This window comes from Cucurbita moschata, unplaced genomic scaffold (genome assembly GCF_002738365.1).
Source record: "Cucurbita moschata cultivar Rifu unplaced genomic scaffold, Cmos_1.0 Cmo_Scf00003, whole genome shotgun sequence".
Taxonomy (NCBI): Eukaryota; Viridiplantae; Streptophyta; class Magnoliopsida; order Cucurbitales; family Cucurbitaceae; genus Cucurbita; species Cucurbita moschata.
In genome coordinates, this window is record NW_019268519.1 from 3,764,029 (window position 1) to 3,787,179 (window position 23,151).

The 23,151-nt window shown below is 35.6% G+C and overlaps 3 protein-coding genes across 4 annotated transcripts in view; all 3 read left to right on the forward strand.

Moving 5' to 3' along the window:
- Positions 1-1,495, forward strand: part of LOC111441150 (eukaryotic translation initiation factor 3 subunit K-like) — a 3,434-nt gene extending 1,939 nt beyond the window's left edge. The window contains exons 6-8 of the mRNA XM_023078095.1: positions 147-213; positions 586-668; positions 986-1,495. Of these exons, the coding sequence (XP_022933863.1) occupies positions 147-213; positions 586-668; positions 986-1,195 (360 nt within the window). The 3' untranslated portion in view covers positions 1,196-1,495. The remainder of the gene's footprint in view (positions 1-146; positions 214-585; positions 669-985) is intronic.
- A 1,080-nt stretch (positions 1,496-2,575) lies between these two features.
- Positions 2,576-5,532, forward strand: LOC111441097. The gene is made up of 5 exons (XM_023078021.1): positions 2,576-2,742; positions 3,104-3,962; positions 4,124-4,324; positions 4,511-4,706; positions 5,143-5,532. The coding sequence occupies exons 2-5, from the start codon at positions 3,129-3,131 to the stop codon at positions 5,322-5,324; spliced, it is 1,413 nt and encodes a 470-aa protein (XP_022933789.1). The 5' UTR covers positions 2,576-2,742; positions 3,104-3,128; the 3' UTR covers positions 5,325-5,532.
- Positions 5,533-7,679: 2,147 nt separating this feature from the next.
- Positions 7,680-23,123, forward strand: LOC111441122 (alpha-aminoadipic semialdehyde synthase-like). 2 transcript variants are annotated; one of them, XM_023078049.1, is made up of 25 exons: positions 7,680-7,923; positions 8,385-8,641; positions 8,720-8,806; positions 8,892-9,021; positions 9,426-9,599; positions 12,191-12,273; positions 12,905-13,021; positions 13,729-13,804; positions 14,587-14,758; positions 15,233-15,329; positions 15,474-15,640; positions 16,005-16,059; positions 16,158-16,298; positions 16,890-17,234; positions 17,415-17,495; positions 17,616-17,681; positions 18,438-18,555; positions 19,386-19,515; positions 20,104-20,183; positions 20,434-20,592; positions 20,758-20,992; positions 21,076-21,184; positions 22,146-22,307; positions 22,389-22,458; positions 22,935-23,123. In XM_023078049.1, the coding sequence occupies exons 2-25, from the start codon at positions 8,393-8,395 to the stop codon at positions 22,988-22,990; spliced, it is 3,159 nt and encodes a 1,052-aa protein (XP_022933817.1). In that variant the 5' UTR covers positions 7,680-7,923; positions 8,385-8,392; the 3' UTR covers positions 22,991-23,123. The 2 variants fall into 2 exon arrangements, with proteins under 2 accessions (XP_022933817.1, XP_022933818.1); XM_023078050.1 differs by lacking the exons at positions 7,680-7,923; positions 8,385-8,641; positions 8,720-8,806; ... (8 more) ...; positions 16,005-16,059; positions 16,158-16,298 and adding an exon at positions 16,317-16,475.
- Positions 23,124-23,151: the final 28 nt, after the last annotated feature.

A 23,151-nucleotide genomic window follows, 5' to 3' on the forward strand; every position in this document is an offset into this window, starting at 1 on the left:
TTTTTTTTTTTTTTTTTTTTTTTTTTTTTTTTTTTTTTTTTTTTTTTTTTTTTTTTTTTTACGTTTTTCATTAGCCCTTAAATTTTAGTTTTTTGAGAGCATTCTCGTTCGAAATTTATGACTACTTCGATCTTATCCATGTGTAGACTGGAAAGTTCCGTCAATTTTGGGATGAAGCTGCGAAGAACCGCCACATAGTTGAAGCTGTGCCAGGTACTTGGGAACTGCAAAGCAGAAACTTGTTTGTTTGCAGTCTTCGGTACTATCTTGATAGTCTTTAGGATATATTTATAGTTTCATAACCACGAGTGAAAAAAATTCTCTCAAGACATATTGAGGAGTTTGGAGGGAAGTTTCCCGGGATGCCTTGGTTCGAGCCTCCATGTGGTAAACCTTATAAGTGAATATCTTTTTCTCACTTGTTATGTTTCCTAGAGTAGTTGGCTTTATGTTGCACAAAGTCTCCCTGCAGTATTGGAGTGGGCCACAGCTGATACAAAAAATAAATGATTTGGGATTTGCAGACCCATTTTATATATAGATCACCCTCTGTTTGGCTGTTCCTAATATGAACATATGATGCAGGTTTTGAGCAAGCTATTCAAGCTTATGCAGTCCATGTTCTTTCCTTAACTTATCAAAAGGTTCCTAGATCTGTGCTTGCTGAGGTATGAATAAATAAATAAAACTGGTATTGCTGTAATTTTCAATAATGTTCACTTGTATGTGGCTTGCCGTTGCTGCACTCCTAATGTTTCGGTTGGTGATCGGTGTCATAATTTTTGTTCTCTGCTGTTAACTATACCATAAATCCTATTCCAAGTAACCTTGCATTGTCTATTTCCTGTCTGACATGCTATAGAGGATGCCTACCCATCACCCCAATTCTTGTCGTTTTCGAGTTTTTGCTTCAATCGATACTTTGTAGCACTATATGTTCAATATCCCGTGTTAATATTCTAAATTTTACGTCGGCATGTTACAGGCAATCAATATTGAGGGCTTATCTTTGGACAAATTTCTTGAGCACCAAGTTGCAAACTCTGGTTGGATTCTTGAGAAAGGTAAAGGTCACGGGAAGGGCCAACTTATTGTTATACCACCAAACGAATTCAACCATCCTGAACTGAAGAAGAAATCCTCCGACAGCATTCCCTTGGAACACATTACTCGCATCTTTCCAATTCTCGGCTAATTAACTCACGTACCGGTAACTAATGTCGTTACTTTTGTTCATTTCATATTTGTTCTTGTCGTTTCATTTGGGGATTACTGTGAGGTTGCTTCTATATTTTCGTCCAATTTTCCAACTAATGACAGAGGAAGAATAGATTACCCTTTAGGGTAGTTAGTCTGATTTTGATGTTTATATCTGTACTTTAATCATGCCATTTCATAACGGTCATAATATCATAGAAATTGCCAAGGCAAGGTGCCCTTATATGGTGGCGCATAAGGTGGCACGCCTAATTTTGAAGCGTTTCGCTTTGAATAATTATGATCTTTTTGGGCGGTGTAGACGTGAGTTCATATCATATGTGCATGATTGACATGTCTTGTTTTGTAAAGTACTCGGGGAGGTGTAGAAGTGTTTTTTTTCCCTCGGGAAGTTGATAATGTTTTCTTGAAGTTTGAGGGATGTCGATAACTCTTTAAATGCACATTTAATTTAGTTTCAATTCCTTTGAGTGAGTATCTTTGAGAATGAATTTGAAATAGTTTGAATTACTTTTGTCATATTTAAAATTAACCTTAGTCATTCAAAATCAATTTAATATTTAATGTTATACTTTTAAATATGATCTTTTAGTAATTAAAAAGGATGTTTCGGAGCGGTTTTGAATATCACAAAAAGTGATTTTACATGTTCAAAAACAATCTCTATTCTTTCTGCGAGTTAGGATCAATTTGAAGATTTAAAATTGTAAAATTGTAAAATTGTTGACCATATAGAGAAGAAGATGAGTATTAAATTAAGAGGAAAGTTGCAAAAATCCGACCATTAAATTTAGTTCCAGTTCCAGTTCATCGTTCATTTTAGTTCCAGTTTATAAAAAAAAAATAGAAATAATAAGAATAATGGTTCGATAATGCCTCGATCATCGTTCATTTTAGTTCCAGTTCAATGATTTAAAAGACGTTAGAATCGTTATAATTTGGACTTCTCTTCTCTTCTCCTTTGTTAGGTGGTCTATCTGACCTTTGATTCTTTCTGTAATTTGATTTTATTCATCTAAATTTACTCGTTCCTAAATATAAAAACTAAAATGGAATATTAGAAAGTATATTAAGTTACAAATTTGGCTCTAAAAATTCAATAAAATTATAATTTAGTATTTATAATTTAAATTATTACTTAGGAAGTTTTATTCAACCAATTTATAAAATTTTGTCCAATCATATAAATAAAATTATAACTTTTCAAGCTATAAAAGTAAATTTTATTATTATTTATTTATTTATTTTCTAAAAACCTATTTTGTAATTTAAACTTTTTAAAAAATAAAATAAATACAACACGTGTTCTCCCCGCATATGTACAAACATTTCCCCACCCTGAAGTATTTGTGGTAGACGATACATATAAAATGCGAAATTCGAAAGAAAAGATTGCTTGAATCCTCGGAAGAGGTCGCGAATTCTCTCCCGTTTCATCCGCCATCGTCGTTCTCGCTCGTTTCTCCAGTTCGAACCCTAGTTTACAGATCAATTTCGTTCTACTGAAATCTTCATGGGAGAAAGGTAGGGCAATTCGGTCTTCTTTCGTTTCGATTTCCTTCGAAATTTTTAGTTTTATAGGCCGTTTCCTTGTTCTAGCATAGTCGAACGAAGAAAACCCTAGATTTTGAATTATTCTACTTAGACCTTGGAAGTATAAGGTTTTTGAAATTCTAATTCAGAATTCAGCGTCTTCTTGTTTTTTTTGCTTTTTGTATACTTGTTAGTCGTTGATGATTTTCCCTCCAACACTCGCATATTGGGGTGGAAAATAATTATTTGTCTGAAGTTCATACGCGACTAATTTTGAAGAAGAATTTGGTTTTTCTTTTTCTTTTTTTAGTTTATTTATTTGTATTCTTACAGTTGGTGTTCTTTGTTTCAGTTATTGAACGCGATTGTTGTTGTTCATGGCTACCTTAAACGGGAAAGTTACATATTCTTCCCTTTCTAATGTTGCAATGGGTAATACATTCCCGAATGGCGATGATGTCTGCGATTCTCTCTGGGCCAAACCTAATGGTAGTGCGCCATTCCATACGAACTCGAAATTTCCTGTTGAATCTGAAGACTTTATTGATGACGGGTATGATTCAAGTGAAGAATTTGATAACCCAGAGCAAGATAGTGTGCGTCCAGAGGTTAATTTAAAAAATGTTTTGAATGGGATGTTTGCTATATTGACTGGCGCGAATAAATCTTCGGATGTCTCCTCTGATAAACAAGTTCCCAGTTCAAATGTTTCATTCCTTGGGTCTGAAAAAAATGGAGATACCTATTTGCACTCATCGGTCTACATTCCCAGTGCCCCACCTCTACTTGAGCCGAATATGATTAATTATAATGCTTATAAAGATGTTTTGGAGGCTGAGCCCCCGGAGTGGCTTCCAGATAGCTCTTCTTCAATTTGCATGCAGTGTACTGCCCCTTTTACTGCAATCACTCGGGGTAGGCATCATTGTCGATTTTGTGGAGGGATTTTCTGCCGAGCCTGTTCAAAGGGAAGGTGTTTAATGCCCATTAAGTTCAGAGAGAGAAATCCACAGAGGGTATGCGATGCCTGCTATGACAGGCTTGATCCTTTACAGGGTATACTTATTAACAGCACTAGCAATGCTGTGCAAAGGGCGAAACATGATGTGATGGACTGGACGAGCACAAGAGGGTGGTTAAATCTCCCTATTGGTATGTCCATGGAATATGAGATATACAAAGCATCCAAAACACTAAGAGGATACTTCCAGGTGTGCTTACTATGCATCTTAGTTGTTCAAGGAAGTCATGATAACTTAAACTGCAATTCAATTGTCGTTTTAATCAGTGAGATTTATAAAGTATATTGTGATTGATTAAGCTATGGTGGGGCTATTCTTTTGTGACATTCTTAGATTGTTGAATTGTACAGGTCTCAAGACTAAATCCTGAAAAGTCTACACCATGGGCTGTATTGAAGGGGGCCAAAGGGCTTGCTATTTTGACAGTCGCTAAAGGTGGAGTGTTGGTTGCTTACAAATTTGGCACTGGGTTGGTTATTGCCCGAAGGTCAGATGGTTCGTGGTCTGCCCCTTCAGCCATACTATCCGTTGGATTAGGATGGGGTGCCCAGGTAAAAAAACTTTTACTTCAATTTTCTTTACATGTGTAGAATTTCTGGAAGAATTTTAAATCTTAAGAGACGGGTAAGTTCGGTTATTGGATAATTTGACAGCATACATTTTGGTTTCTTGTCCATGGAACAAGAGTCTTGTATGCTTATTAAGTTCTAAATTTCTTGTAACATTGATACTTTTAGATTGGAGGTGAGCTCATGGATTTCATTATCGTCCTTCATGATTCAAAAGCTGTTAAGACGTTCTGTAGCCGTATGCACTTTTCACTTGGCGCTGGGTGTAGTGTCGCTGCTGGTCCTGTCGGTAGGGTGTTGGAAGCAGATCTCCGAGCTGGAGACAGGGGTTCTGGCATGTGCTATACATATAGTTGTAGCAAAGGTATCCTGATCAGATTATGCATTTTCTGTATTACTTGGATTTCATGCCATTTTCTTCCTGAAGCTAGCGTATCTGATCATTGAATAATCAATCAGTAATCCATGAACTTTTGGCTTTTTACTACTTCCAAACCGTCTTTGTGGATCGTGCAGGAATTAGTCCTAACCGCTTGTTCTGTTGTTTAAATTATTGTTCTTTATGATGATTGCTGCAACTAAATTGATTTATGTAGTGGAATCAACCTCACTAGATCTTGAGCTCTTATTTTGTTTTCATAAACCGCAAGAGTGGAGATATCTTTGTTAAAAAAGTTAGCATAAATTATAAGTTTAGTTCTTGAGCTCTCGTGTTTGAACTTATAAGTTTAGTCCCTTCAATTTTGTCTCATTGCTTCCAAAACTTGTAACTGATGCATTAGTTTATTACTTCTTGACAGGCGCATTTGTTGGAGTATCATTAGAAGGAAACGTGGTTGCAACAAGGATGAGTACAAATCTACGCTTCTATGGTGATCCTTATCTAACCACCTCCGACATTCTGCTGGGGACGGTGGACAGACCCAGGGCTGCAGAGCCTTTGTACTCTGCTCTTCACGACTTCTATTCCATTCTGCAATGAGACCCAACTTCCTCACTGTACAGCAGATGTCTCCATGGCTATGAACTGTGGAAGCTCTGATCTAAAGTTCATACTTCCTAGTTACTACGATGTTTATGCCTGTAAGTTCACAACTTAACTGTAAATTACCATACATCCACATATATAGAAGAACATATAATTCTTTTCTTCTCTCTCTTAACCGAATGATCTTTCCTATTTGACTCTATATGCATCCTCCAATTTCCCATCTGTTACTCTACAATGCATTCTCCTATCTCCTAGTATTTTCTTATATCTTTCTTGCCTGCTAAGAATGTCGCCCTCTTTTGTCGCCCTCTTTTGTGATGCTTACTTCAGAAAGAAAGTCGTTGGTCGCACTCGATTAGTCCCTCTCCTCTTCCTCTTCTTCTTCCTTAGCTTTAAGCATGGGCATAGCTTTTTTTATGTCTAACCTTATTTGGTTTCTTGATTTTGAGGCGAACTCCACTGATGCCGTTTCTCCTTCTCAAAACTATCTTCCCCATTGTGTTCTTCCGTAGATGGGATTGTCTTTCTAATCACCTCTAATGTGGATTCTTTCCCGGGTACATGAGTCTCTCAGAACTGCCCTTAGATGGAGAAGATTCATTCGTCGCTTGATACCAGTCTGACCCTTCTCTTCTCTTGTTGACATCAATAGGAATCATCGGCTGACCCTTCTCTTCTCTTGTTGACCCCAATAGGAATCATCTTGTTTAAATATTGAGTTTAACATGTGATCTTGTGTCCAATAAATAAGCTTAATGTTTGTTTAGAGAGAGGTTCATATAGCCCCTACAAGATCTCTAAGCAGATTTAGCCAAACTCCCCATTTATTTTTAACCACACGTTCTAATGCACCTCAGATATAAGAAAGTATATGAATGACGGGGTATTTTGATGGATGAGATTTCCTTGTTTAGGTAAAAAAAAAAAAAAAAAAGATTTCCTTGTTTAGGTCAAAAAACATTCTCAACTCGAAATGAGTCCCACTTCAAACTCTCATTTTTCGATTTTCATAAACAAATCTCTAAATTTTGTTTTAATTATTTAATTTCCAATCATAAGTTATAGAACATAAATATATATTAAAGTTAAAAAAATCTTTAGTTAAAAGTCGTTAAAGAATATTTAATTAAAATGCCGTTGAATTATTAAAAGTAGAAAAAAAGTGGGATATGCAGTAGACCAGTGCCAGTGGTATATAAAAATTCGAATTTATTCTCTGTCATTTTATCTTCATAATTAAAATATTTTAGACATAATTAAAATATTTTAGAGAAATTTATTTCATTTTCGAAAATTAGGGATGGAAATTCCCGGCTTGAAATTTGAAAGTATTGAGTTATCGAAGAAATTTTTAATGAGTAATTTTCATTTTCTAAAATAATTTTTATTAAAAAATAAAAAAAAATCCTAATTAATCCATATATCTATTTAAAAAAATAATATTGAACATTTATATAAATATTGATATAGATATATTTATATTATAAAAGTAGAGCGACACATGGTCGAAGTAGGACGAAGAATAATCTTTTTTTATATTTTCTCCTTTATTCGGATTGAAGTAGAAATTTTATACCTTTGACAAATTAAATAAATATCTCTACGAATATAATTTAACTGAAATTATGTAACTCAAATTATGTTGATGTGATGTCCCACATTAGTTGGGGAGGAGAACAAACCACCTTTTATAATAGTGTGGAACCCTTCCCTTATCACGCGTTTTAAAGCTTTGAGGGGAAGCTTGAAAGGGAAAGACCAAAGAGGACAATATCTGCTAGCGATAGATTTGGGTTGTTACAAATGGTATTAGAGCTAGACACCGGACGATGTGCCATCTTTCTCGTTCTTCCCCGAATGGGGTAGACACGAGGCAGTGTGCCAGTAAGGACGCTGGCCCCAAACGGGAGTGGATTTAGGGGTGGTCCCACATTGATTGGATGAAGAAAAGAGTACCAGCGAGGACGCTGGCCCCGAAGGGGGGTGGATTGTGATGCCCCACATTAGATAATGGTGTGGAAACCTTCCCCTAGGCTCGCCCCGAAGGGGGGTGGACTCTGATGTCCCACGTTGGATAATGGTGTGGAAACCTTCCCCTATCAAAACTTTGAGGAGAAGAGCAAAGAGGATAATATCGGAATGCTATCAAGTTATTAAAACAATATTTATAGAAATTAAATTGTAACTAATTTCGTTATTTAACTATAAATATTAAAATTTAATAATAAGTTATTAACTAGCGGGTTCACTCACCATTTCCACGTGTCTAAACTGCTGATTCTGCTAACACGTTGTCCTCATCCAAATTTTCGTCGTAGTATTAATACTCTCTCCGTTTGGGCAAAAAAGTCCGTCAGCTCAGCTCTTCCTTCCATGGCCGACGCTACCATTTTCAAGCGATGAAACATCCGTGCACTGCAAGTCATCTTCACACAAACGCATTCATTTCGTGATCTCTCTCTGCGTCTCTGATATTGTCCAGCATACACATTCGAACGCGAACGTTTCGGTCCGGCTTTGTGGATTTCGGTGGATACCTCTGCGTTGCTTCGACTTTGAGTCTGAGGATACGTTTGATTTTACTTATTTGGTAATGTGCGTTGCGTATGTGTGTGTTTGTATTGATTTTTACGTGCATTTGATTTGTGTTTAATTGTGGCGAAACTTGGTTCGATGCTATGCATGTGTATGAGTTTGAAGGACGTAATGCATGAGGAAGATAGCCTGCTGAGTGTTGTGTACATTTGAATCTGAACGAAATTTTCTTTTAGCGAATTCTGCATTATTGGCAAGTAAATTAAAACGTGCAATAGCATCAAATCGAAGAGAATCTCGATAAAGAAGAGGACAAGGAATTTACGAGGTTTATGATGAACTGCTATTTATAGATTTCAGGTGTAGAATTTTATTTAGTAATTCAGTGGTTTAGTGGTTTTGTTTCTCCATTATTCGGTAAAAAAAATAAGAGCAGGACTGTAGGTATAGCTGTCTGTTAGTATCGGTTGCATGTATACAAAAGCGATGTTCGTTGTTCGATTTTGACAACTGCAGTTGACACGATGCTCGGGAATGGAATCGTTGGGATTTTTTCGGAGTCTTGTAGCAAGTGGGAAAGAAGGGTGCCTCTATGCCCAGCACACTGTGCTCGACTTCTGCACGTAGGACGGAATGAAACTGGAATATCTCGTATAATTATTCAGCCATCTACCAAACGCATTTATCATGATGCACAATACGAGGACGTCGGCTGTGAAATTTCTGAAGATCTGTCAGAATGCGGTCTAATTCTGGGTGTCAAACAACCTAAGGTGAGACAAGTTCTTTTTATTTACCTTGGACCATTTTGTTTATTGCGAAAAACAGACAATTAATTCAGGTTTTTGCAGGTGGAGATGATTCTTCCTGATAGAGCTTATGCCTTCTTTTCCCACACTCACAAAGCGCAAAAGGAAAACATGCCTTTACTAGACAAAGTACCACAACTGTTGCCTTATTTCTTGATAACTATAAACTCCTTTTGGCAAATGCTCTTCTTCTAATTTTATGTTTGGCATTCAGATCTTATCAGAAAAGGCATCATTATTTGATTACGAGCTTATAGTTGGAGATCATGGAAAAAGGTTGCTTGCGTTTGGAAAATATGCTGGCAGAGCAGGATTTATAGACATTTTGCATGGATTAGGACAGAGTATGCTTCATTCCTGGAGATTCTTTTAACTTTTATATATGATGTTGTCATGTCTTGTCAATTGGATAAAAATATTTTTTATGGCGAAGATTGGAGTGTGGGTGGATGGTATTGAGTAGGTTGGGATAATAAATTGAATTTTAAGTCATCTGGCCAGGCTTTTGTTTTCTAAGAAAATTTGCCTTCTAGAAACAAAAATAATCTAACTATGCTTCAAATTCCCCCTATTAATTTAGTTTTGCATGAGAGTGGTTGTCAACCAAAATATTTTAGTTCTATGTAAAATTCAGAGTATTCAAAATTCTTGAGTTGAATATTTGCTTCCTTCCATACACAAAGCATGGAGATGGTTGTATGCTCTAGGATAATATATATTGATAATACCCAAAAATGGTTCTGCGCAGGGTATTTGAGCCTTGGAATTTCCACTCCTTTCCTCTCGCTGGGTTTGTCATACACGTATCCATCCCTGGCTGCAGCCAAGGCTGCGGTAATATCTGTGGGCGAGGAGATTGCAACACAGGGCTTACCACCACAGATTTGTCCTTTGGTCATGGTGTTTACGGCTTCAGGAAATGGTATTTTATATTTTAATTGATTGTCCATTTTATAATTCATAGTGGTTAGAGCTGTAAATAGTATTGGGTAAAACAATCAATTTATTCTACATTAGAGAGACACACACGCATATATAGGTACACAAGAGAACCCTAAACTAAAGAACATAGGACAACTATACATAATAATAATATTATAACACTCCCCTGACGGTAGAGCAAATATGTCACCCATGCTCAACTCGTTTCAAAAATAATTTACCCTTACTCCATTTAAGGTTTTAGTAAGACTATTTCTCAGTTGTTCTCCAATCTTTACATATCTTGTGGTCGTCAACTGTTGTATTTTCTCACGAATGAAACGGTAATCCACTTCAATATGTTCAGTGTGCTCTTGTTACCACACTACAGTTTTGTTGGCACAGTAATATTGAAGCCTATCTCAGTTAAAAGTTGATGTACCCACACTATTTCACTTATAGGGTGTGACATAGCTCTATCTTTTCTCTAAATACTTGATCATGAAACCACATTTTGTTTCTTACTGTTCCACGATACCAAATTACCTTTTGCAAAAGCATAATATCTATAAGTTGATCTATCTTCTTTAGATCCTACCCGATCAACATTTGAAAAACATTCAACTTTTGTGTTACCTGTAGGATTCCACCCCCAAGTGCAACTTTTAGGTATCATAGAATTCGTTTCATTGCAACTCAATGATTCATTCTAGGTGAAGACATATAATGATTTGCAACACTTGCTAAATAAGCGATATTTGGTCATGTCACTATTAGTTAATTCGACTTTCCAAACAATCTTCTGTTATAAACCACGACCCTCCACAATGATATGTATTGCCCACTTTGAGCATAAACTCACATGATTGGATTCCCCAAAAAGACGTCATGTCAATGGAGATAGTGTTCTTTACAAACCCATAATCTTTCTTTTTACCCCTCTCAATAATCCTCAATAATCCTCTTGAATAAAGTACACCATAGAGCCTCCACGGAGGCCTCTTTGGAGCTCTCAAAAAGCCTCCCCTTAATCTAGACTTGACTCCTTCTCTAGAGCTCTCGAACAAAATGCACCCTTTGTTTGACACTTGAGCCATCTTTGCTACACCTTCAAGGTTCATAAATTCTTTGTTCGGCACTTGAGGATTCTACTGGCATGACTAAGTTAAGGGCGTGACTCTGATACCATGTTAGGAACCACGACCCTCACAATGGTATGATATTGTCTACTTTGAGCGGTCTTGCTTTTGGTTTCCTCAAAATGGCCTCATGCCAATGGAGATAGCGTTCCTTACCTATAAACCCTTGATCTTCCTCTTAACTAACTAATGTGGGACTACACTTCTCGATAATGTGTGGGACTAATGTGAGAAAAAGACATCTTCTTTTTCTCAAGATCTTTAAATGATTATCCTTCTTTGATGAGTTGCAAATTAGGTATCATCATAGTACTACATGGTTTAATTCCCTATTTTCCTATCTCAGATAACAAATCAAGTGAAAACTTCCATTGTGACAAAAAGATATCTTTCTTGCTTCTCATCATTCAAGTCCCAAAAATACTTGAGTGTTTCTATATTCTTAGTATGAAACTGATCTTAAAAGAAAGTTTTAAAAGAAGATACACTTGATGTATCATTTTGTACACAACAAACAGAGTAATACAACTTTTAGATCATCGATAGAAAATAGAGTAATCATACATATTTTTCTTCATTCCAAACTTCTTTAGTGCTCGACTAAATTTATCAAAAGTGTTAAGACCTACAAATTCATATTATTTACCAATAATCTTCTTCGTCATACGATCCCAAAACAAGCAATAGTCAGGGAAAAATAATATAAAACAATTAAGGTGACGAGTGAGTTCACTAATAGAAAAAGGAAGAAAGGGTGTGAGGGTGCTAGATACAAGAATAGAGGATGTCGATCCATCTGCAAAAGTGATAGTTGGAGAGAGGGTAGGTGACAAAGAGGTAGAAAATAAGTTAGAATTACCTGTCATATGGGTTGTGGCACCAAAGTCTATGGCCCGTTTGATAGAAAATGTAAGAAGACAATGATTCATATTACCTGACTCAACAAAAGTTGCAATAGGATTCGATGAAGAGGATGCTTGCAATGATTCTTGGTACAATTGAAATTTAGGAAAATCATCTGCAAAAATAGTAATTGATCTCTTAGATGTCTCATTCGTGGAAGCAACTTGAGCAATTTGAGGTCTTTGATCATTATTCAACAACTTTCAACATTCATGTTTCATATGACCAGACGTATGACGATATTTACTTACAATCTCCTGCAAATCTTGTCACTGATTATCAGAACCAAGTCTCTAAGTGTCATCCTTTGGCGAATCCTGATCAACATGATTATCCAACTCAGCTTCATTGATAAAACCAAATTGTCCAGCTAAAAACTTGTGCATCAACAATGTATATCCTTATATGCAAAATCATTTGTCTTTTGAATTAATGAATTTCTGTCATCAGCTTTCAAGTTTCTCGCGTATCAATAATTTCATTAAGTGACCTTGACATTGGTTTGCATACATTCTCTATAAATTGGATTTGCCTTTTATTTCTTTTGTAGTTTCTCAGGGAGCGCAAGAAATATTCAAGCTTCTTCCTCACACTTTTGTGGATCCAAGTAACCTTCCAGAAATATGTGGGAAGGTGGGTTCCGGTACCCCGTCATATATTCTATTTACAAATTTTGGCTTAGATTCTCTGAGACTTGAATGATATAATCTGGTTGACATACTAGCCTATCTCAATAATGAACCAATTGATCATCGTCCAATAAGAAAGTTCGAGAGTTGATAATACGTAAGCAAGCATCATTCTTCTGCTACATAGATGCTCATTTTCTGATTTGGACTTTTAATACACTGATTGGTAAAATTAGCGTCTGGAGTTTGTAGTATTTACATCAAAATTTTAATAATTGAAATTATCTTCTGCAGTCTTCGTGTAATTTAAATTGTGCGTCTATCAACTTTGAACTTTTTTTTGTTTGTGTGTGTGTTTTAAATATCGATGATGATCATCATCATTTTCGAGTGTTGATGATTTCACCTTTGGTAGTGAACATTGAAGGATAATTTGAATCAAACAAGTCTCAATGATTAGTGCTAAATTCTCGTGCATTGTATTCCATGCGAGAGCACCATGGCACAATGTTCACTGCTTGTTTATGCTTCTAGAATATTAGCATGTTCTTCCTCTATCTGGAGGATGATTTATTTTGTTGAGCAACTTTTATTTACTTTATTTTTCTCAACTGTTTTACTCCCTCTGCTTTTAGAATGTGGAACTTCGCCAACATAAAACAACAAAGAAAAGGGTCTTCCAAGTATATGGTTGTGTTGTGAGTTGCCAACACATGGTTGAACACAAAGATTCAACAAAACTTTTTGATAGAGTAAGTTTTTATTTACCTTTTCTTTTGTTTGAGCGAATGTGCAATTGGGAATCTGGATTCTACAATTTTTCCCTTGAAATCTAAAATATAAACAATTCCCTTTGCTTTGCATGGATATCAATTGATTTGAGAGTGGATGAGTTGCTCATAGAAGGGGAGCATCATGTCAGGATAAGTTTGCAACACGGAAATCATGTACATACATAACGTGGATACACATCCACATCATTTTTCAAACACTAGAGTACAGCCGCGGTATTAATAAGTGGAATGTAAAATCAGTTTCCGAAAATTATTGATGATATGATTCCCAATTTTACACCTGTTACAGTTGCATTTAATTGACTATGGTGTTGGCGAATTATCCAAATACCTCTGATTGAATCAGAAAGATGCAAGCTACGAAGTATTATGCCATGAATCTGTTTCTGACAAGGACAATTATTTCTTATTGTTCATTTTTTACTCCCATGATCTATTGGCTCCTCTAGCATTTTGCATGTCCTTTTGCCAGACGACTATATTGCTTAAAGTTCTTGTTTATTCCCGTATCAAAGTTCATTTTGAATGTTCGAATCTGCTATTAAGTGCTTCACTTTTCTTTATCTGTGATTAAGTGCTTCAATGTCTTTGCAGTCTTATTGCTTGATATATGATTTTCTGGGAGAAAATAAAACCTAAATTCCAGTCCTTATCTTATTTTTCAGGTTGATTACTATGCTCATCCAGATCATTATAGACCTATATTCCATGAAAAGATAGCTCCATATGCTTCTGTTATTGGTATGCTTCCTCTTCCTTAGTTGTTATTTCATCTGAGACACATTTACTCACATTGTTTGTTTTAATTGGCCTGGTGAAAGTCAGATTTCTTTTTACCTTTTCTCATTTTCCACTTTCTTTTCCAACTTTCCGGATCTATTATGATCATACCCCATTGACTAATAATCTTTGTTACAGAGAGATTGGTTCATGAAATATATTTTTAAGCTGCAAGCTTAATTGAAGGCGGTGCATTTTGCATTTTAGTTTATGGATAACAACTTCCTTTTGTTTCAATGTGTACGTGCCTTGGCATGTGCGCTTGTCTGTTTTTATTCCTGAATGAAGTTTAGATTATTCATTCATTGCGTTGCACTACGTATGAAACTTAGGCAGCATATAAATGATGAAAATCTTCTCTCATACATAATGAATATCTATATGAACATGATTCTGAAAATATCATTTTTTAATTCTTATAACAAAGTGACAAACCTTTTTTTCGCTAAAAGTTATTTAGAATGGCACACCCAGAGTGCTCTCCTTTCCAAAGAGAGTTTTTGGTCCTGTAAAATCAGGAAAAAGAAATCTGGTAACTATGACCTGTGCAATGGTAATAGCTGGTCACGATCTGGTTCCTAATGATTTTCATTTTTCATAGCAAGGAATGCAACTGATATGAATGCATACCTTAACATCCTACTCTTTTTTGAAAAGGAAGGTATCACCATGATGATTATTTTGGTTGGATACAACTGCATGCTTATCTGCTACATTTTGTCAATGTCCTTGCTGTTTTGTAGTGAATTGCATGTATTGGGAGGGAAGATTTCCTCGGTTGCTGAACACCATGCAGTTTCAAGATCTAATGAAAAGCGGATGCCCTCTTGTTGGAATTTCAGATATAACTTGTGATGTTGGAGGTTCAATAGAATTCATTAACCAGACAACGTCACTTGACTCTCCTTTCTTCAGGTACACAAGATACAGTTCATGGGTATTTGTTATAATCAAGATGATGTGCTATTTTCCCTAAAAGAACATTTCATTTTCCCTGCTTAAAAAAATTCTTCATTTTCCCTCTTCATTCTTCCCTCTTTCAGAGGAAGGTTTCTCTTCAAGCTAGGATCATCTTCACTTTCTTCCGTTTTGAAAAAAGTGCTTCTCCATTGGGGGTGGGTGGGGGGCAAGGAAATTGTTTGGATTGTTTCTGTTGTTTTTTTTTTATGGGATTCGTCTTGAGAGAGTCTGTAGACAGTCACTCCCTTATTGTTCGTACGTACTTCGGGTCAGATGGTGTAGAGTCTGTAGACAGTCACTCCCTTATCCCCCTCTCATTGTGATCATTAATTTTTATTGGTTGGTTTTGGGTGGAATTATCCGGATATTTCATCTTTATTGACTAGAAGTTTTGAAGTTCTTTAATTGTAAAAAATGTATACTTTTCAGATATGATCCTAGTAATGATTCGTACCACCGTGATTTGAACGGAAATGGTGTGATATGTTCAGCTGTTGACGTTCTTCCGACAGAGTTTGCCAAAGAGGTGATTGCATACTTCTCTTTTGCTGGAATTTTAGTTAATTACTCCACTTTTAGATTTATACAGTTGAGATAATATAGTATTAGTATATGACTGCAATTTATAATCTTAATATCTCTGTTTGACATATCTTATTATTTTTTAAAGGCCTCTCAGCATTTTGGAGACATCCTATCGGATTTTGTTGGCAGTCTAGCCTCTGTTGTCGACATTTTAAAGCTACCTACGCATTTGAGGAGAGCTTGCATAGCCCATGCAGGGGCACTAACCTCATTGTATGAATACATACCACGTATTCGAAAGTCTGAATCTGAGTAAGCTTCTGCACTTACTGCCTTGCGGTATCATTTTGACTCTAGCGGGCGCTTATCTTTGGTTCATACGATAGTTGTATGGTTCTCAGATAAATACAATTGGAGTTCTGGAAGTTGATGTCAAAACCCAGAAATTTAAAAGCGTTGACTATAAATCTGTCCAGAAAATTTGCGCCTAAGAGCCTGAGAATGCTTTCAACATATAACAAATGCATCGTTAAACGTATTTTTTATTATATGCTTTGCTATTAAAAATAAAGCTACTTGTTTCTAAGATATTAAGTGCAAATTATAAAATTAAAGGTAACGTTCTTATGGCTAATGCAATGCTTTAATACGTAAAACTATTTTTCTTAACTTTCAGAGAATTATCCAAGGATGCTGCTAATGGCCACTCCAACAAAAAGTTCAACATACACGTAGGTCGCTGAAAGCGTCTATTAAATATTGTTTCTCAGGTTTGCCCACAATCCACAAATATTATGGTTGAAGTAAATCCTAATTATATTTCTTCTAGGTGTCTCTGAGTGGCCATTTGTTCGATCAATTTCTAATAAATGAGGCCTTAGACATTATTGAAGGAGCAGGTGGCTCATTTCACTTGGTTAACTGTCAAGTGGGCCAGAATGCAAATGCTATGTCACACTCAGACCTTGAAGTAAGCATGTTCCCGATCCAGTTTATATAGGAGAGATGATTTAACGTGTCCAACAAACTGATCTATTCTGATGAGTATTTTCCTTCAAAATTTCTATTCTATGTCATGCAGTATCGATAGCTTTATCTCATTTCTTATAATTCTTTGATAGAATTGAACTGGACAATTTCTTGTAAAGTACGTATTGATATCAATTATAGATCCAACATATTCTGCTCATGCTAACTGATAGTTCTTGTTAGATGTCACATGTATAATTTTACTAATATTGATTATTAGTTGCTACTTACATTCTATTTAACTTCTTTTGTAATAGTCTCTGTTAGTAGCTTTAAAAAAAAATTCCCAGGTGCTAGGGGCAGAACTTTTGTTGACAAGTAAACTGCAAAATTTGCACACCAATTTGCTTGCATGCTTTAAACCCTCGTTTACCATTGAAATTCATTATTTTGTGTGACTATTAATTTATTCCAGTCTGGTAAACCATTTTTCTTCTTTGGTTCTGGAACCAGTCAGACAAGTTTTCTCCATGCCTAAGCAGACATTAATCAGAATCACGTTTTCCTTAAGTGATCATCTTACTTTTGACAGATTGGTGCTGATGATATAGTGATTTTGGATAAGATCATTTACTCTCTAAGTCTGATGGCTAATCCTGAAGAAAATCTTAATCCCGTAAATTATGAGATGAATAGGATTTTTCTGAAGATTGGTAAAATTCAAGAGAGTAGCTTTAAAAGTAAAGATGGAAAAAGGAAGACTGCTGTTCTACTTCTTGGAGCAGGTCGGGTTTGTTATCCAGCTGCTGATCTCCTAGTATCAAGTGGAAGTGATTCATGTTGTCGTTTCTGGAAAACTTTTCTTGAGCACTATGCTGAAGACTGGGATGATATTGAAGTGATTGTTGCTTCTCTCTACCTAAAGGATGCAGAAGAGGTAAAAACTTCCGTCATTGCATATAGTGAACTGTACTTCTAGAATATTATGGTTTGACACTGACTTTGATGCACCCTGTGAACCTTTGTGTGCATATTTCCTGCTTTGATAAGTTCAACTGTTCGTGCATATCGTGTTGTTTAGCTTATGAGCATTTCATGTCTTTGAATGCCATTCTAGATAACTGAAGACTTTGCTAATGCAACAGCAGTACAGCTTGATGTTACGGATTCTGAGAAACTTTTTATGTATATCTCACAGGTACTTAGTTTTACATTTTCTTTTGAAAGCCAGTTAAGTGCTGCGAAATTATATTTCCAACAAAAAAAATTACATACATGTTGCTTTCTTATCAGTTTGTGTTGGCCGAATCGTTTTCAGGTTGAAGTCGTTATAAGTTTGCTGCCACCTAGTTGCCATCTTACTGTAGCAAATGCATGCATTGAGGTACTATCTAGTGTTTGAATAATATAATTTTCATGCAAGGTTTTTCATTCTCATCATTTCGGAACCGTTTTTACCAATGACAAGAATTCAGACTGTACAGTTAAAGGTGAAAAATTCACCTACTGTCGGAATTTATAATATCTGATTAGCAGTGGAGAAGAAGTCGAGCAGTTAAATTTTTCTTTGAATATTTTTCTCAATATTTTGGTTTAAGTAATTCAAGAAACTTGAGGTGACAGGAGTTTCATCTATTCTTGTGGATAAAGATGTTTGTGCAAGATATTAGTAAGGAAAGAATACATCCTTTGCGAGGTTCATGGCAGAACTCGGAGAAGAGAGAGCTATGTTATGAGAAACTACTAGGAAAGTGTAACAGCCCAAGCTCATCACTACAGATATTGTCCTATTTGGGCTTTCTCTTTCGGGCTTCCCCTTAAAGTTTTAAAACGTGTCTGCTAGAGAGAAGTTTTCACACCTTTATAAAGAATGTTTCGTCCTCCTCTCCAAATGACGTGGGATTTCATAGAAAGAATATATAAATAATAATTATTGTTGTTATGTATAATTTTACTTAAATTTAGTCTCGTTTTATAAGGAAGAATTATGCTTTTGTTTCCAATCATTAGACGTCAAAGTACTAGAGAAACTAAAGATTTGAAAAGGACAAATAAGATATGCAGATTTTTATTTATTTATTTATTATTATTTTTTTTTTTTCTGTTCTCTCGTAACAGACATTATTTCTTCTGTTTACAGCTTAGAAAGCATCTAGTCACTGCTAGCTACATTGATGATTCCATGTCATCACTGGATGAAAAGGCCAGGAATGCTGGTATAACAATTCTTGGGGAGATGGGTCTGGATCCTGGAATAGGTACCCTAAACCTTTTCTTCTAGTTTGTGTTAACGCTGTTGAAAGATTGGCTTGTCTAGAAATGTAATGATGTAATCTTTGACTCATCGAGATCTTAAAATTACGTTCGTCTATGGTTTTAGACGGGTTAGATAAGGAAGAAATCTGATATTATGTCATCGATTCCTCTTTTATTGACAGACAATTTTCTTCCATATGTCCTGTAAGACTTTTTCTTATTAGAAGTTTCTGGTGCATGTGGACCATTAAACATAGACAGCATCCGCACTCACAACCCAGCAAGGTTCCTGCACCAACCTTTACGTTCTACCCTCCGAAAATCTACCCTTCCAAATTGTCACCTCTTAGATTTTAATGTGGATCTCCAACAATAATGATATTTGACCTAGATTTGACCTTCAAAGAGCCACATGCGGAAAATGGATTTCCATGCATAGAAACCTCCACTCACATATATTTTCATCTTTATCTTTTCGTTTTACTTGAAAGTTTCTTTGATACGTATATTTTTTCTAAGTGGACAATATCATATCAGTGTGGGTTCATTGTTCCTATCTCTTTGATTTGAAAGAAAAAATGAAGCATGGAAAGGGACATGTCTCTAATAACACTCTAGATCATAGTTCGTGTAAAATTAAGTTGGCATTAAAAAATTCATTATATCAGTAGTCCACAAATTTATAAACCAAAATGAGTAGCATATATATTAGTTTTGTAAAGCCCTTTGACTTTGTGAATACGAGATATTACTTTTAGTACGGATAATTTCTCTTTTATACTTTTCCCTTCAATTTGTAAGAGTTTTTGTGCTTTGATGGGCCGTGATTCAGATCATATGTTAGCAATGAGGATGATCAACCAGTCACATCTCCAAAAGAAGAGAGTGAAGTCCTTTATGTCATATTGTGGAGGAATTCCTTCTCCAGAATCGGCAAACAATCCATTAGCATATAAATTCAGGTACTTGTTAGAATCATTAGTCTTAACGACTTATGAACTTTGACTACTCTTGATTAAAAAAGGGCGGATCTTCAATAAAAAATGCTTGGAGAATGGATAGATAATATCACCTTAGCATGGAATGGTAATGGTACAGAGACTTGTATATTCTCTCTGGTAAATACTTTTTTCCAGAGTAAAATTTAAACGGTGTTGGTGACTTTTTTAAGAAACTCTAAGAAGTTTTTCCCTGAGAACTAAATCTAGTAGTTAAAATTTTCAGATATCTATTGAAATAATTTCTTATTGGTATTGTTGATTTTTCTGTACAAAAGAGGCCAAGAAAGCCCCATTTATAAAATGAACACAAACACGCATTCAGTGTTCAAAATTTGCAGTTTGCATTGGAAGTGTCCAAGATATTCCTGGAAAACTTCTCTGTTTTGGTTTCTTAGATTTATATCATTTTCATTCAGTTTCTCTTGAAGACATTGTCTTATTCTATAACCTTGTGAAGATGAACATTTGTCAATGCTAAATAGTTTATTTATTAAATGCATCATCTAATTTTATGGAAACTCAATAACATTTCTTTATGAAATATGTTAGTTCGAATCTTGCTGAAGCTATTCGAGCTGGAAGCAATCCGGCTACATATCGATATGAAGGAAAAACAGTAAAAGTTGAAGGTAAGCTGTCTACACTTGGAAAAAGTTGGAATAACAAGAATATGTTGCACTCTGCACTTTATTTATTATTCTCTTGCACACAAGAAGATGTGCTTTATAACTCTCTAGATTAGATAATTACCAGTCAACTCTTCGAATAACTATTATATTCTGCTTCGGTCGTATAATTTTAAGATGTTTAGACATTAACCCATGATTACCACATTATATTCTTGATTAGAAAATTTATTCAAGCAGTTCAAACTTGCAGGAAAGGATCTTTATGACTCTGCTGTGAGGCTACGCTTACCTGACCTTCCAGCATTTGCATTGGAGTGCATTCCAAATTGTAATTCCTTAATTTATGGAGACGCATATGGTATAGGGCATGAGGCATCGACCATATTTCGTGGAACCCTACGCTATGAAGGCATGTTCTCTTTGGCTTCTAACATGTTTTACCGAGGATTCCCACTCAAAACCTTGACTGACTTAATTCCCTCGAGGGAATCTGGTTAACTATATATAAGCCGAATATAATCATTACTCCTAAGAAATTGTGTCTTTTTAACTCATTTACTGTCAATACGTATAGGATTTAGCGAAGTGATGGGAACCCTGACAAGAATTGGACTCCTAGATACGGAAGTTCATTCCTTTCTTAGGAGTAGTAGGAGGCAACTATTTCGAGATTTTTTGCTTGAGCTCCTCAAAATTAAAGGAGAATCGAAAGGCTCTACCATTGGAGAGAAGGACATCAGTGACAGCATTATTTCTAGTGGACTCTGTAAAGAGCAAGAAACTGCTGTAAGAGTAGCCAAAACAATCGTGTATGCAGCTCTTCTAGTTCCTTTTCTTCTCTAAAGATGAATTATATATTTTGCATGACGGGCTAACAATGACAATGGATCAGATATTTGGGCCTTCACGAGCCAACAGAGATTCCTTCATCTTGCCAAAGTGCATTTGATGTTACCTGTCACAGAATGGAAGAAAGATTATCCTACTTAAAAAATGAGCAGGTACACTTGTTTTTTCCCTGTTAATATTCATTCATATTTTAGTATGTTTTACTATGTGAATTTTTTATTAGATGGCTACGTGTTATGTAAAAAATTCTTCAATAATCTAGTTTCATAATTTTGAGATGCAATAAGGTAACCACCCGATCCACTGCTAGCAGATATTATCCTCTTTGGACGATCTGGATCGTTACTAATGGTATCAGAGCTAACTACCGGACGATGTGCCAGCCTTCTCGCTGTTCCCCGAAGAGGGGTACAAGGCGGTGTGCCAGTAAAGACGCTGGGCCCCAAAAGGGGGTGGATTAGGGGGCAGTCCCACATCGATTGGAGGAAGGAAAGAGTGCCAACGAGGACGATGGGCCCCGAAGGGGGGTGGATTGTGATGTCCCACATTGGTTGGGGAGGAGAACAAACCACCATTTATAAGGGTGTGAAAACTTTCCGCGTTTTAAAGCCTTGAGGGGAAGCCCGAAAGGGAAAGTCCAAAGAGGACAATATCTACTAGCGGTGGATCTGGGTTGTTACATTAACCATTATTATTTTTCAATCTTATTTAAGGAATACTATAAGATGACATCATTGCAAATTAGACGGTAGTTTTAGAACACCTTTGAATGAAGTGACTTGATGAGCTCACAGCACGAGAGAAGTATTTATGCCAAATATGAGCGTAGTTTAACTGACGCTCAAACTTTCACCTCATAACTCGAATTTTAAAAGACGAATCCTTGAGTAGCCGGGAAAGACTCCTGTTTTTTTTTTTTTTTTAAATAACATAAATGGTCTCTTAACCATATATTATTGATATTTAATAACAGCATTTTTAGTTTGAAAAAGAGTAACCATTCATGTGCCATTCATATGCGCTTAAAATTGCATCTATAGAAAGCTGTACGCAAAGAACATCTTAACTTTTTGTCAAAATTTATATAATAAGTTCATTTGTGATGATGGTCAGGATATGGTTCTTCTACATCATGAAATACAAGTAGAATCGGCAGACGGTCAACATACAGAGTGTCGCAAGGCTACGTTACTAGAATTTGGGAGGACTTGGAATGGAAAGACCACTAGTGCAATGGCTCTCACTGTTGGTATTCCAACAGCTATTGGAGCTTTGGTAACCAACTTTACATATTCTTTTTACCATAATCTTTATTAAAGCTTCAACTTTAGTTGATGTTACAGTATGTCATTGCAGCTTTTACTGACAAACAAAATCAAGACGCGAGGTGTTTTAAGGCCTATTGAACCTGAAGTTCATAATCCAGGTAAACGCAAATATGTCATTTCCTCCTAATGTTTTGGTTTATGTTTATTGTATCATTTTGCATGAAAAATAAGCCTTTTGACGATGAAAAGTTAGGTTGGGCTGAGTCGTCATTTGACTTGAGCATAACTTAAATTAGAAATGTAGTTCTCAATTTTCAAATGTGTCAAATAGGTCCATAAACTTAAAAAAATGTTTAATAAATTTCTAAACTTTTAAACTTTTGAATTTGCGTGTTTGGCTCATTCAGCATTCTTTTTAAATTTAAATTTATATGAAGTAGCCTATAAACTTGCTTTCATAAGTCAAGCTGACTCGACCCAGGCCAAAAGGTCTCTAGCCCTATGCTTAGGTTGACAAGCTGAATTAATCATGTGAAAGTCGAGGGAATCGAGTTTCCCTGTTCAATTACTTTAAGAACTTACTGTTCATACAATGATCATAGTTACTAAGGTATTTACTTCTTTGATGGTGCAGCCTTAGATCTTTTACAAGCATATGGTTTCAAGCTAATAGAGACAGTTGAATTCTAGCTGGACAAATCGTCTGTTCAACTTGTTAAGTAATATATAAATGTATCGTTGTTTACTTATATTTAAAATTGTAGTTTACTTATATTTAAAATTGTAGTTTACTTCTATTTAAAATTGTATTGTTGTTTACTTATATTTAAAATTGTATTGTTGTTTACTTA